This window comes from Pongo abelii, chromosome 7 (assembly GCF_028885655.2).
Source record: "Pongo abelii isolate AG06213 chromosome 7, NHGRI_mPonAbe1-v2.0_pri, whole genome shotgun sequence".
Classification (NCBI taxonomy): domain Eukaryota; kingdom Metazoa; phylum Chordata; class Mammalia; order Primates; family Hominidae; genus Pongo; species Pongo abelii.
Genome location: NC_071992.2, coordinates 28,489,735 through 28,504,212, shown reverse-complemented (window position 1 = coordinate 28,504,212; position 14,478 = coordinate 28,489,735). Strand labels below are relative to the sequence as shown.

The 14,478-nt window shown below is 47.1% G+C and overlaps 1 protein-coding gene across 3 annotated transcripts in view; it reads right to left on the bottom strand.

Annotated features, from left to right (window-relative positions):
* Nucleotides 1-2,921: 2,921 nt before the first annotated feature.
* DPYSL2 (dihydropyrimidinase like 2) overlaps nt 2,922-14,478 on the bottom strand; it is a 143,280-nt gene continuing 131,723 nt past the window's right edge. For all 3 annotated transcript variants that reach the window (XM_024250562.2, NM_001132362.1, XM_054560900.2), the window contains 4 exon segments: nt 13,294-13,464; nt 8,637-8,816; nt 7,678-7,843; nt 2,922-5,483 (listed from right to left, as the gene is read on the bottom strand). In XM_024250562.2, coding sequence (XP_024106330.1) covers nt 5,392-5,483; nt 7,678-7,843; nt 8,637-8,816; nt 13,294-13,464 — 609 coding nt within the window. In that variant the 3' untranslated portion in view covers nt 2,922-5,391.

Below are 14,478 nucleotides of genomic sequence, written 5' to 3'. Positions count from 1 at the left end.
ACCTCCACCTCCCAGGTTCAAGCGATTCTTCTGCCTCAGCCTCCCAAGTAGCTGGGATTACAGACATGCACCACCAAACCTGGCTAATTTTGTATTTTTAGCAGAGACGGGGTTTCGCCATGTTGGTCAGGCTGGTCTTGAACTCCTGACCTCAGGTGATCCATCCGCCTCAGCCTCCCAAAGTGCTGGGATTACAGGCATGAGCCACCGCACCCGGCCTATTTTATTTATTCTTTTGAGATCCTTATAAAAATTACATACATACATTTGTGTATAGACACACATTTGTAATTTTTCTGCCAAATCAACACAATTTTCTCAATTCTTATCTATAAAACTTGGCTGGGCGCAGTGGCTCACGCCTGTAATCCCAACACTTTGGGAGGCCGAGGCGGGCGGATCACAAGGTTAGGAGATCGAGACCATCCTGGCCAACATGGTGAAACCCCATCTCTACTAAAAATACAAAAAATTAGCTGGGCATGGTGGCGCGTGCCTGTAGTCCCAGCTACTCGGAAGGCTGAGGCAGGAGAATCCCTTGAACCTGGGAGGTGGAGGTTGCAGTGAGCTGAGATAGTGCCACTGCACTCCAGCCTGGTGACAGTGAGACTCCGTCAAAAAAAAAAAAAAAATGTAATGCACTCAGATTATTATTGCTTTCCTTTACCTGTCTCGTCTTCCTCTAGGCCATTTTTCTCCTGACTCCTCCTCTTGTCTATTTTGTAGGCTTTTTCATTTCTTAACTAGAGCCCCACTATTTCCAAATTTGTGTTGGCTTCCTGAGGTCATTGTACTCTTTTCTGCAAAGCTCTCATTTGCCCACATTTTTCTCCTATGGGCCTGCCTACCTGCTCAGTCTTATTCTCTAACACTCCCTGTCCCCTTTGCTCACACCCTTCTAAATAGGAGCTTTCTAAGAGACGGTGGAATAATAGTCATTAAAAACATGTGGGAGGCTGAGGCAGGAGGATAGCTTGAGGCCAGGAGTTCAAGACCCAGGCTGGTCTTGAACTCCTGAACATAGTGAGACCCCCAGCTCTACAAAGAAAAAAAAAAATGGACAGGAGTGGTGGTAGACGCACCCATAGTCCTAGCTATTCTGGAGGCTGAGAGGCTGAGGCGGGAGGATCGCTTGAGCCCAGGAGTTTGAGGCTGGTCTACCTATGGAAGCCCTCTCTCTGGGCCCCCTCCAGCACGCCTTTCACCACAGAGGAGTTTCCAAGGGTCAGTGAGATGTTCCCAACCAGAGCCCTTCCAGGCCAGCTTTGGTACCTGGGTCCCTGCTCAAAGGGACCTAAGAGGGACTCTGTGCTGGCTCTATTCTTTGGAGGGAAGACCTCACAGCTGCTATGGACACCTCACGGGGCAGCTGTTTGCTGGGCTTGGGTGGAACTTGGCCACGTGGGCTGCAGTGTCCGCAGGCATGGGCATGAGGTCCGTCTTGGTGTGGGATGAAGCCAGTGTGAGAATAGGAGGATGGGCTGTGGGCCTGGAGGCTTCATGTTAACTCTTGTCCCAGGTCCCATCAATGTTAAGGTGAGACTTTTCATCCCTTTCTTGTGGACAGACTCGATTTGACTGGTTCACAGTGCTCTGCCATCAGCATGCAGTGACAGGCAGGTAAGAGTCAGCCCCAGGGAGGACCCAGGATTTGCTGCAGTCCTTATGAAGGACTCATTTATCTTCTTTACCTTCTAGTCACTGTAAGTTTGTAAGAGGCCGTACTTCCCTTTTGTGTACATGTCGCCAGGACACTCGGAGCTCCCTAACAAGTTTACAGCCTCGTGGCAGGTGTCACACGCTAACCCCAGCAAGGCCTTATTTTTCTTGCTCGTATTTTCCCTTCACCCAAACACTCTTTATTTATAAACTGTGGCACTGTGTATATGTTTGCATAAGTCACCTCATATCCTGTTTGGACAGGGCTGGATAGAAAACAAAAATGGGCTGGCTGCAGTGGCTCACATCTATCATCCCAGCACTTTGGGAGGCCGAGGTGGGTGAACTGTTTGAGCCCAGGAGTTCAAAACCATCCCAGGCAATATGATGAAACCGTGTCTCTACAAAACAAACAAACAAACAAAAAATTGCTGAGCATGATGGTGTACAACTTGTAGTCCCAGCTACTCAGGAGGCTGATGTGGGAGGATCGCTTGAGCCCAAGAGGTCGAGGCTGCAGTGAGCCAAGATCGTGCCACTGCACTGAAGCCTGGGCAACAGAGTGGAACCCTGTCTCAAAAAAAAAAAGATGGGAGGAGGAAGGGAAAAAAAGATAATGACTTCATCAACCCTATGATAGGCCTGGGGGGCCCAAGGCACACACTCTCTTCATTCACTCTTCTCAGAATCAATAATGTGAGTGCCAGTTATCAGGGTAACCACGGAAACCAAGCATCTGGCCTGCTGGGGTGGGCGGGGCTCCTGGCCAAAGTGCATTCTTGACACTTGCATGAAAGTGGAAGACCAAGCCTTTATAACCTGGTTTCCCACAAGCTTCCGGACTGAGGTGTGGATAAGGGCCAACACACCTGCCTCTTATCTTTCACGCTGGAGGATTTTCCGGGGTAAACAAGCTGGAAGGAAGCAGAGAGCCCAGAGGGGTCACCCACATGAAAGCATATGGTCCCACCTCATTCCCAGTTTCAAGCTTCAGTATGCAGCTTGATTCCGGAGGGCTCTCCAGGATAGAGTCTGTGAATTTCTGACACTTGGCTTGCCACACACCCTCAGGCTGCATCTTTGCTTAGAATTAGAATCCCGTGGCCTTGACATAGCAGCCTGTGACATGGAGTGAAAACTCTTGAATTGGTATATTCACCAAACTGAAGCTGAGGGCTCCGTGAATGCTTGTGAAGGGGAAGTCTGGTTGAAGGCCCAAGCCAAGCAGCCGCCTCCTGAACATCTCAATACAGACACACCCCTGAAACAACCACATTTTGCTTTATTAGGCGTTCCATGGTAATATAACACAGAGTTCTTAAGGAATAATAAACACGAGACTTGTTTTTTACCATAATTATTTTGCCATTAAGACAGTGGTTACAAAAAAAAAAAAGTACTCTTCTGGCTACACACTTTATCAGCTTTAGAACTGAAAGTTCCTCCACTCATGGGTCACAATCACAATTTCAAGGATTAAAAACCATCTATTCTTAAATCCTACACTGTTTTAGAGCATCAAGTCACTGCAGTTATTCAGTTCTGAGACACTGTCGATTTATTTTAGCATTTACATATGACATTCATTTAACAGACACACAAAGCAAGCCAACAGGTAAACATGCTTACACAGCCTGCAGAAATCGTCAGGTTTTAAATTGTTTTTTAAGAAAACAACCAAAACAACCAAAAATTACCATGACCCGGTACAGGAAAAACAGGAAGACTCAAGTGAATACTAGAGCTGCAAGTGTTTCTTAGAATTGAAACAAAAATTGTTTTTTTCCAACTTGTTCAAATTTCCTCTAAGTGCAGGTGAGAAAAAAAGCAAATATATTAAGTCAACCAATTATTCTTTTAAAAGTGCAATTTACCTTTAAAATAACAAATAAACAACAACAACAAAAAACCCAAAACCCCAACCAGAACCCCAAAGGCAAAATGTGTAGAGAGACAAGGGTGGTGATGGAATGACCTACTTTGTGATGTTTTTACACTTTACAAAAAGCAGATTTGGTTTTTAGAAAAGCCTGCAAACACAACATTGCTTAAGAGAACCTGTAAACACGTTTGGAATACAATGCAACACAAGTCAGCAAGGACAGGGGTGGGTCCAAAGGAGCCAGCTAGGGGGAAAGGTGACAGGAGAGGGAAGGATGGAGACAGGACATCGCCTGTGGTCTCTAAGGGGGCCATGTGTTTAATTTGTAAGGTTTCCTCCCCACAGGAGTTCTGATGTGACCTATCGTTCATAAAACACATTTCTCCTCTTGCAAAGTAGAACGGACTTAAAGTTTCCCAAGGATTTTTTGAGTTTATGGGGCCTCTTTCTATGTAGTGTGTCTTTAGAAATAATTGGACAAGAAAAAATACGGTTTTTCCCCGAAAATAAAAAGCTCCCATGTGTTCTAGAATCTCAAAAGATACTTAACCAGGAAGCAGCAGGCCCTCAGGTCAGACTCCTATTAGCTTAGCAGTTCTGAACTGGTGACTTTGGTTGGCTCACTTGGGTTAATGAGGCTCGGTGTTTAGATTTGACCGTGACTTTAGCCAGAGAGCACTGCACAGAGGAAAATCTCTCCAGTTCTGCAGCCTCATACCTCTAAAGCTTCTGGGCCCTGTCTGCGATTCCACATGTGACACTGCGGGTGAGACAGCATGGCCCATTCCTGCACTTGGCCAGGGTCCCACACTCTAGCACACACCCTCACGATGGCAGGTGGTTAGCACCAGTCCCACATGGACCAGGATGACGCAGCACTATGCTTGCAACGGCAAATGCTCAAATCCTTTAGGCAAACCCAATGACCACTATGAAACGGTAGACCTGGGAGGTGAAAAGATAACAGGGCAAGGGAGGAAAACACCGTCTCCGAGACGAGGGCTGGAGGAAACACAGAGAGAGAGAGAGACAGACACGAAAATATTCATGAATTAAAAAGCTAGAGAGAAAGAGAGAGCGAGAGCACGCAGAAAAATGGTAAAAGAGAAGAGACTCCTCAAAGGATTTAATCTGCAGCAAAATCTAGGCCAATAAAGCAAGCCTGCCCCTTTATCAACAGCTGACCCTGAAGACTACAGAATGGCGATGTGGGTGGGCATTTTGGAGCCTCTCAGGACGGACACGATGAGTTTGCCAACCACCCGAAATCAGCTGGGTGATGACGTAATTGCATCATTAGGATGTCCAGTTCAAACCCCTTATATTAATATGGAATTAAATGTTCCAATTTAGTATTAAAAAAAAAAAAAAAAAAAAAAGACTCTCCCTGACCCCCGGCCCCTCCCCAGCCCCACAAACAAAACTTCTTAAAAATTTTAAAAAGAAAAGAAAAAGGCAGCTCTGGGCAATTCACTTTATCTTCCCTCCCCCCATGAAAAGGAAGATGCTAACGGACACTAGGAGGCTGAAGGCGAAGGAGACCCTCGCTGGGGACTGCTTGTTCGCATGTCTGAGTGTTGGGTGTGGTTCCCTGTATGAGCTTGGTAGGTAGGCTTGGGTGTGATACTCATAGATGTGTAGGGAAGTGGATGAGCAAAATCAGTAACTCCTGGTGAGAGATGGGGTGCGGGGCCCCAAGGGGGACCCCATGAACTGGCTGCTCCACAGTAACTATCACAGGCTCTTAAAAAAAAAAAAAAAAAAAAAAAAAAAGGAAGGAAGAAAGAAGTCTCAGAATGTCCTCAGGTGTCCCATCCCCAGTCCCCAGTGGGCGGCACAGCCCAGGAGCTCTAGCCCAGGCTGGTGATGTTGGCACGGCCACCGGGGGGCGCCACGATACGCTGGGTGGTGCGGCGGGGAATGTTGTCATCAATCTGAGCACCTGGAGGGAGAGGAGAAGAAAGGAGCGGGTGAGAGGCCAGGACAGTCACACAAGATCCTGCTTGAAGGTGAAATCTCACAGCTCAGGAGGAAAAGTGCTAGTTGCATTCTTTTTTTTGGAGACAGGGTCTTGCTCTGTTTTCCAAACCAGAGTGTAGTGGCACCATCATAGCTCACCACAGCCTCAATCTCCTGGGCTTAAGCCATCCTCCCACTCGGCCCCCTCAAGAAGCTGGGACCACAGCCACAGGCCCCCATACCTAGCTAATTTTTAAATTTTTTGTAAAGAGGGGTATCGCTATGTTGCTGACGCTGGTCTCAAACTCCTGGGCTCGAGCAATCCTCCTACCTCTGCCTCCCAAAGTGCTGGGATAAGAGGTGTGAGCCACCCTGCCCGCCCTCACATTCTTTGTTCTTCTCTTAAAACCTCAATGAAGTTTAAACTACAGAAAGGAGGTGGAGGCCAGGCATGGTGGCTCATGCCTGGAATCCTACTAACAGCACTTAGGGAGGCTGAGGTGAGAAGATTGCTTGAGTCCAGGAGTTTGAGAACAGTCTGGGCAACACAGTGAGAGCCTATCTCTACAAAAAAAAAAAAATTAAAAAATTAGCCAGGCATGATGGCGCAAGCCTGTAGTACCAGCTACTGGGGAGGCTGAGCTGCGAGGATCACTTGAGCCCAGGAGGTCGAGGCTGCAGTGAGCTGTGATTGCACCACTGCACTCCAGCCTGGGTACTGGGTGACACAGTGAGATACTATTATATCTCTAAAAATAAAAAAAACTTTTAAAAAAGGAGATGAGCCTAAGGTAGCCAAAGAATCAGACACTATATAAAGGTTGTTGGATCTATTACTGGAGAAAGTAAAACTATATACAAAATATCACTACATCTTACACTCTGTCCTGTCCCCTGTTCTGATTAGTCAAATTGGCTGTGGCTTTTCTGAGGACACAGCCCTCTTCTGGCATTCTAATCCCCTAACCCTACACACATAATCACAAGTAGGAGGAATGATGGCACCTTATATTGGAACAGCCTGAAGAGATCAGATAACGCAGACGTGATTATACATATTTTACTTACAACAAAGTTCATTATTTTTAAATGTTTTGAAAATTGGTAATCCATATATGGTACATAGGTAACTTTCTAAAAACCCGTACAACCAGCAAGAAAAAAAAAATTCTCACTGGCTTAACAATTTCTTTAATACACCATAGGAATCTGTGGCCCAGGGAGCTGGAAGAGTGGAATGTTCTAGTCATGGGCCAAATGAAAGATGGGAAGGAAGTTTCAAGCAAGGAAACTTAAAAATCTGAACGCTTTCCTCTCACCAAGGGGATACCACACAAATTACCCAAGCAAATACAACTAACAGTTCTCAAATGGCCCCGTTCTAAGCACTGGACACATATATTAACCCATTTAACCCTCACAACAACCTCACGGGGGAGCAACTACTATTATTGCCATTATACAGGCGTGGAGACTGAGGCACAGCCAGAGCTGTGAAACTCCAGACTCCACAAGCTAAACTACAATACACTGCAGGAGAGAAGAGAAGTCCTGAAATACCACAATGTCCTTTCTTATGATGGACCTAATAAATTGAACAAATGTCTTCTTAATATATTAGGTAAAACACAGTATGGGCATTGTGTGACACAAACTGATCTCAAGATTCTGAAACCCAACCAGTCATTAACTATGAAAATACATCTCCAGGCCAAGCTAGGCCGGGCCCAGTGGCTCACACCTGTAATCCCAGCACTTTGGGAGGCCAAGGCGGGCAGATCACCTGAAGTCAGGAGTTCTGCCAGCCTGGCCAACATGGTGACACCCCATCTCTACTAAAAATACAAAAATTAGCCAGGCATGGTGGTGCACGCCTGTAATCCCAGCTACTTGGGAGGCAGAGACATGAGAATCACTTGAACCAGGAGGTGGAGGTTGCAGTGAGCCAAGATCACGCCATTGCACTCCAGTCTGGGTGACAGAGCGAGACCCTGTCTCAAAAAAAAGAAAAAGAAAATACATCTCCAGAGATCTGAGTCCACTGTATTTCTCACTTTGGGGTGAAAGGGAATATCATTCACTTCCATTTCTGTGTCCTTTCCAAATGTAATTGTAGCCTCGCCAGCACCAGTGAGCTGGCCCTGCAGAACTGTGCCCTCCCCAAGCCCCAACCCTACCAGACAAACTGAATCCAGACTGGTGCAGGTTCCGGACAGGTGGGGCCTGCTGCTTGGCAGGAGATGTCTTGGCCGAGGAGGCTGGAGTGACTGTCTTGGGTGTCACAGACACCTCACACACGGGTCCGTCATACAGGCCACGAGGAACCCCTCTCAGCTCAGCCAGCTGCAAAACACAAGAGTCCCCCCAGCTCAGGCCAGAGCCACAGAGGACACCTCTCTAGAAACCCTCCTGGAGGGAGGATGGGCCTGTGAGATCTAGGGATGGAGGGCTCTCCTTACAGACAGGTGGACAGGTGTTGTGTGGGGTCAGCTCCTACCATGCCACGCCAAAACTCCCAACAAGGTCCAGTAACTGGTTAACTCTACAAAAACTAACACGCCTTACCATTTCTCCCCCAAGGCACTTCAACTTCAAACCCTGTAAGAATCCCCTAAGCATGCTGTGAGGCGGATCTGGTATCATGTTCAAGATCTGGCCCCAAACTTTCTTTCCAATTGCATTCTCCTTCTAATTCCCTTATAGCTCCATCTCATTCCTGCTTCACATGCCCTGAATACATTGTACATTTTCTATGCTCATGATACTCTTATCAAATTCCCTCATCTCCCTTCTTTGACTTGACAAACTCCTACTTAACCTTCAAAGCCCAACTCAAAACGTCCTCTCCCCATGACACTCTCCCCAACTACTGCAGTGGCTCCCTCCTCTGGGTCCTTACTCCACACTCCTTATCATAGCATATACCATGATCTCACTTTGCTAGGGCTCTCTGTGGACACGCCTGACTCCTTCTCCAGTATTTTAAATGCCAGAAATAAAAAATTCAGGCTCCCTCTTATCCCTGGAATCCACTATATTCATCTTAATATTCTGTCTCAAGGTGCTTAATAAATGTTTGCGGCCTTGAACTTAATTCGTGATTTAACAAAAAATTCATCAGAACAAAACTACTCACCCTGCTCCTTGCCTTGATACGCTTGTAAACAAAATCAGGGAAGGGCTTCCGGGGAATGTAGCGTCCAGAGCCTTCGGTGACATGCAGGGTGCCGTCCTCCAGGACAATCTTCCCCTGGCTGATGACCACCAGTGGGGAGCCGCGGCACTCCATGCCTTCAAAGATGTTGTACTCGAGAGACTGGGAAGAAGGCACAGTAAACTCTAAAACAGGCCACTCTGGCTGGACTCAATCCACCCGGCAGCACCCACTGCCCCAACCCCACAGAGACAAAAGAGAGACTCAGAAACAGGGATCCTGTCCCAAATGGGCACCCCAGCAGGCACTCACTTGCTGTGTCTCCATTTCCCTGTCTAGAATATGAAATAACTTTTCCTACCTCTCCACGTTAGAAAGAAAAATAATTAAACAGAATAATTGTGTGAAAAGGGTGCGTGTTTGTAAATGCTACACAAATACAAAGAAAAGGATTCCTCCTATTAACAGAGACTGTGTTCCCACCATCTCCAGCTCCATTCCGGTTGAATTCCAAAGGCCTTCTCTGACCAAGTTCTAAATTTAATCTTGAAATGAGCCATCCACAAGTAGGTTTTCCCACTGGCTAGCCTGGTTTTCCAGTCTGCTTGCGGTGTGGTTAAACTGAAGTCCCTAAATGAAAGGATTGTGGTCACTGAAGAGACATGCCTCCGATAAAATGATTGAGGGCTAGTTAATTTCCAGAACAATGTAGCTATGTAGCTATCCTTCTGGTTTCAAGTTTTTCCGGGTAAAACAGACACACATCTGTGTGCCCTCTTGGAAAATAGGTGGGGTCTCCATATGGATGTGAGTTTGTGGTTGGTAATGAAGCAACAGAACACAGGAGTCATTGCACCCTGACATCAAAAACTCCGTCCTGCAGCTTCTGCTAACCCAGTGCTACTTCCCAGATCCCAAATGCCTCCTGCTTCTTCCTGCCTGTTTGGTTCATGGGGACCAATGGCTGTGGCTGAGTCTGGACTAGAGGATTAATAGGTTGCTCCAACCATAAAAAGCACCCTGGGCTTCTGGGAAAGTTCAGACCAGGTTATCAGCACTCAGAGAGCTGGCCTCTGAACAGAGAGCTGTGCTAGCACCCTGCAGTTCAAGATGACATTTCTGCTTAGTGCAGCAGCTGGTAACACGGATTCGGCCAGCTCAGCAGCTCACATCGGGCATGTAAATGCACAATGCTCCGCATACAATGTTGGGTTGAAAACAACCACGAGGGCTGTCAGTACATTGCTCTGAGTCTCAAAGCAGTCATGCAGAAGCTACCAAAGGAACCGTAGCAGAGAGGCGCCAGCAGGGAGGGAAGAGGACTCTGCACTTGGATTACTGAGACCCAAGACTTAAAATTGTCTTTCGTCAATTCTAAGACACTCATCCCCGAAGGCAGAATGTGTCTTACAGCAGCCAGAGCCACGTGGGTACTGCCAGCCTAGACTAAAGCCAAGTTCTTCTAGGGGGATATGGGTTTGCTTGTGCCACTGGGTTGGGGGACAACCCCACTGAGGGCATTTTACAGTAAATTCTCAGCTTGACGTTGTTCTGGACTACACAGGCGGCACGCATTCAGACCACAAGGCTGGACAAGCACCCACTTCCAGTTCCAATTCTTGGGGGAGACATTTTTCCCTCTTGGCAACCAATGCCAAGGTCGAGGCCTGCGAGATTTCCTGCCACCCCTGTCTGCACAGCAGATGCTCTCCCCAGAGATGCCGTAATAAGCACACGCTGGCCCTTGGTGGCCCAGTCTCCCATGAGACTCCTCATCTTGGGCATGTTTTCTTTCATCGTGGTACATAACCTAATGGAATATCTTAAAATCAATGGCATCTCAGAAACAGTAAAATCCAGAAGTTGTGTGACTCTGGGGAGATTGCTTTAATCCTGTCCCAGCTTCAGTTTCTTCATCTGCACCCTCCCGAGGCATATGTGAAGATGACAATACAAAAAGCCTCATCCCTGGTCATCTCAGAAACAACCTTTGAAAGGGTGTGAGTCATCCTTTAAGGCCTGGATCAAGAGCCATCTCGTCCACATCACTCCACAGCTAACAGTTTATGCCCTGACAACCTCCTCTTGTGCCCTACTGGGTACAGTATGGGCACAGCCTCCGCCATGGAGACACTTGCCCTGGGTTCACACCCCAGGTATGCCATTCACCAGCTATGTGACTTTGGACGCATCCCTCACACCCCTGAGCCTCCACCTCCTCACCTGTGAGGGGTAAGTAGGTCCCCCTTTGCAGGACTGATGTGAGAATCAAATGAAATAAAATGAACAAAAGCATCTAGCTCACTACTTGGCTCACAGTAGGCATTTAGAAAATCTTCACTCATTCACTGTCTGGCTTTTTATTGCACTTTGCTAACGCTTGCCAGCCCTGCAGCATCCAGATCTCATACAATGCATGCGCTGAGTCTTGTTGCTTATAAATGAGCACCTAGAAGACCTCTGGTGACATCTCTCACTTTTAAAAGATGGAGGCACCAGCCCCATGACTCTCAGTGACTTAACATTGACAAGTCCTGTTAATAGTCAGATCACAATTCCCAGATACTCAGAGCCTACTATCCATCAAACCATGATGCAGGGAGGCTTCCTCACTCACCATGCACAGACATTTTTAACCTACATCCACACAGGCTCCCTAAATTATTCATCGGGCCAGATGCCTGGAAAATCCAAGCAAAGGCTTAGCAACAGGGCTGTCGATAATAGTTAGCTAGATGCTCCGAATTAAAGCTAATTAGCCTCATGGTAGAAAACACTGTACTATGCAGGGAAAGTCTCCTAGTTGCATTTTCCCAGAAGATGAATGCACAGGCACATGCTTAGTGCTGGCTCTTTAAAACAGGTGAGGATGGAAAAGCACCGCTTTGAAAGTCAACATTTCTTCCATAGGTCGCCTGGCGGTAAAAGCAGGGTAGGTTGGGGTGAAAATGTCTGGAGGGCAGAATCCGTCTTCCCAAATCTTCACTCCTTCCCCTGTCTCTTCTTCTAGGTTAAGAACTCCAAATGCAAGCTCCCCAGCTAGGTCATTTGTGTCTTAAATAATGAGCCCAGTCAGCCATTTATAGCACCTCTGGGGGAAGCAACCTTGCAAGAGAGGGGAAGCATTTTCCCCATCTAAGCCTGACCAAGAGGCTGCATATGCACTCTGGCAGGGAAGAGTCCTGAACAATTTTGGGTTCTAATTCTGGCTCAACCGCAAAATCGCTATGTAACATTAGACTGGTCACTTAAGCTCTCTAAGCCTCCATTTATTTATTTTCCCAAATTGGGATAATAATACCAGTCCCTTTATTGAGAAGGTCAAATGAAACAGTCAATGAGAATGTGAAGTTACAGGCACACGAATAGGGAGGTTCATGGGGCAGGGCCCTAGGACCTCTGACCATAAAATAGCCAGTCAAGACACCCAAGAAGTCATGATCTGAGCTGTAAGAGGCACGACCATAAGGCTGCGCTGTCAGGCTGAGCCAATGAGTGGTGGTGGGGGAGGGAGAAAGGCAGCTTTAAACACAGACATGAACAGTCTTCTGAGAAGCACCCACTGTCCTGGTCCTCACAGGTGGCAGCAGAAGCCAGAGCTGAGCCTGAGCCCACTGCAGCCCAAACACCTCTGTGTGTGCAAATGAGAGAGGATTGGGACAGGGCGAAGTCCCAGGGTTGTCCCGGAGAAATGCCAGAAACCTGCCCTGAGCTGTCGTGGCGTGTGGGGGAGATGTCAGTGCTTGCTGGCCTGAGCTGTCTTCAAGATTCAAATGAGTTCCTGACATGAAACGCTTCTGCCTGAGGCCCATTTCTTTTCCAAAGCTCTCCCTCTGTGCATATTCCTTCAGTTCTTCTGCCTATACCATATTGCTTGTGAGGAATCTAACACAAGCAAGGTGTCTAACACCTCTGCTTAATGTCTGCTAACCTCACAGAATCATAGGACACTTGGAGACCTCATCTGAACCCCTCACTCTCAGCTAAGGAGCCTAAGACATTAACATACTTTCCCTGGGTCCTGTTAACAAAAGAGGACATCTCTAAGCTCTAAAGCCCAGACCCAGAGGGAAGAGATACCCAAAGCTGCAGATCCTAAAACAACAATCAAATGGCTGGGGGGTACTTCTGTTAGGGAGAAGTCAGTCAATCAGTTCCTTTAAGGTAATAAGAATGGCTGTCATCCAGTTTTCCGCATGGACACTGGCCTGAGAAAACAATGGCTTAAGAGGATCAAAGTCCCCAGTGGGCATCTCAGGAGAGGACATCTCACTGTTTCATTGAGGTCCCTTGCACAAAGTACTGCCATGAGAAGTGCTGTGCCAAACTATGAAAATGGAGCGATGCCTGACTTCTGGAAGCTTTGCACGTCCTGACATCACTTTAGAGGCTCTAAAGGTCTACAGATAGAGAGGCTGTGGTATTCCAAAATGATTATGAGAGTAACAATCTTATTGATCTCACTAAAGAAAATGAAATAACTATTCTTTTCCCAGCAAATTGCAAATCATAACATCCTCAGGAAAAGCGCATTCCCATCACAGCAAGTTCTTTTTAGAAGCCCTGGGGCTCTCCCTCCGTCTGTGTCTCTGTGACTGTAATTCGTTTGGATGGGGTCTGCACAGTTAACAGGTCTTACGCTGTTGTGCGTCTTGGCAGAGATGGTTTTAACGCTGTCGGGGTCCCAGATGACCAGGTCAGCATCGGATCCCACAGCAATGCGGCCTTTCCGGGGGTAAAGGTTGAAGACTTTGGCTGCATTGGTGCTGGTCACAGCCACAAACTGGTTCTCATCCATCTTCCCAGTGACCTGAGGGAGACAGCATAGGTGTGCACAGGAGGCACACAGCAAAACGAGTTAAAAACTTACTTTTCAATAACAAACTACTTTTCAATAACACACGGCAGCTTGGATGGATGTCAAGAGCGTTGTGCCAAGTGAAACACAAACCGTCTCAAAGGTCACACACTGTATGACTCCATTTCCATAACGTTCTCCAAATAACAAAATGGTAGAGATGGAGAACAGATGAGGGGCTAGATGGGTTCTTCCAGGGTTAGGGAGGGTGGAGGGGAGGAGCAGCAAGAGGTTGGTCTCTGAAATGCTGGACTAGACCTGCATCTTGATTGTGGTGGTGGCCACATGACTCCACAGGTGGCCACACAGCCTAGAGCTATACCCACACATTGTGACACTGTCAGTGTCCTGGTTTTGATATCGTTCTACATTTATATAAGATGTAACCATGAGGGAAACTGGGTGAAGGGTACCCGGGACCTCTCTCTGTACTATCTTTGCAACTTCTTCTTAATCTATAATTATTTCAAAACAAAAAAAATTTCGTTTAATTTGCAGGGATGGCAATGCCTCTTTAGGAAATATCATTTGGCCCAATTGGCTGTCCTTTTCAACAAAACACAGCCACAGATCTAGGCTTCCTTTTTTTTATTTTTTAATCTTTTTTTTTGAGACAAGATATTACTGTCATTGAGGCTAGAGTACAGTAGAGTGATCACAGCTCACTGCAGCCTCGGCCTCTCAGGCTCAAGCAATCCTCCTCTTTCAGCCTCTCGAGTAGCTGGGAAGACAGGCATGCACCACCATACCAGGCTAATTTTTTTTTAAGAGACAGGATCTCACTATGTTGCTCAGCTGGGCTCGAAGTCCTGGGCTCAAGCAACCCTCCCACCTCGCTCTCCCAAAGTGCTGGGATTTCAGGTGTGAGCCGCCACGCCTGGCCAGATGTCATCTTCTAGTCTAGCCAACCTAGAAGTCTCCGCCCCACATCTGGTTTTAGGTGTCAATCACATTTCCTCAAGTGCT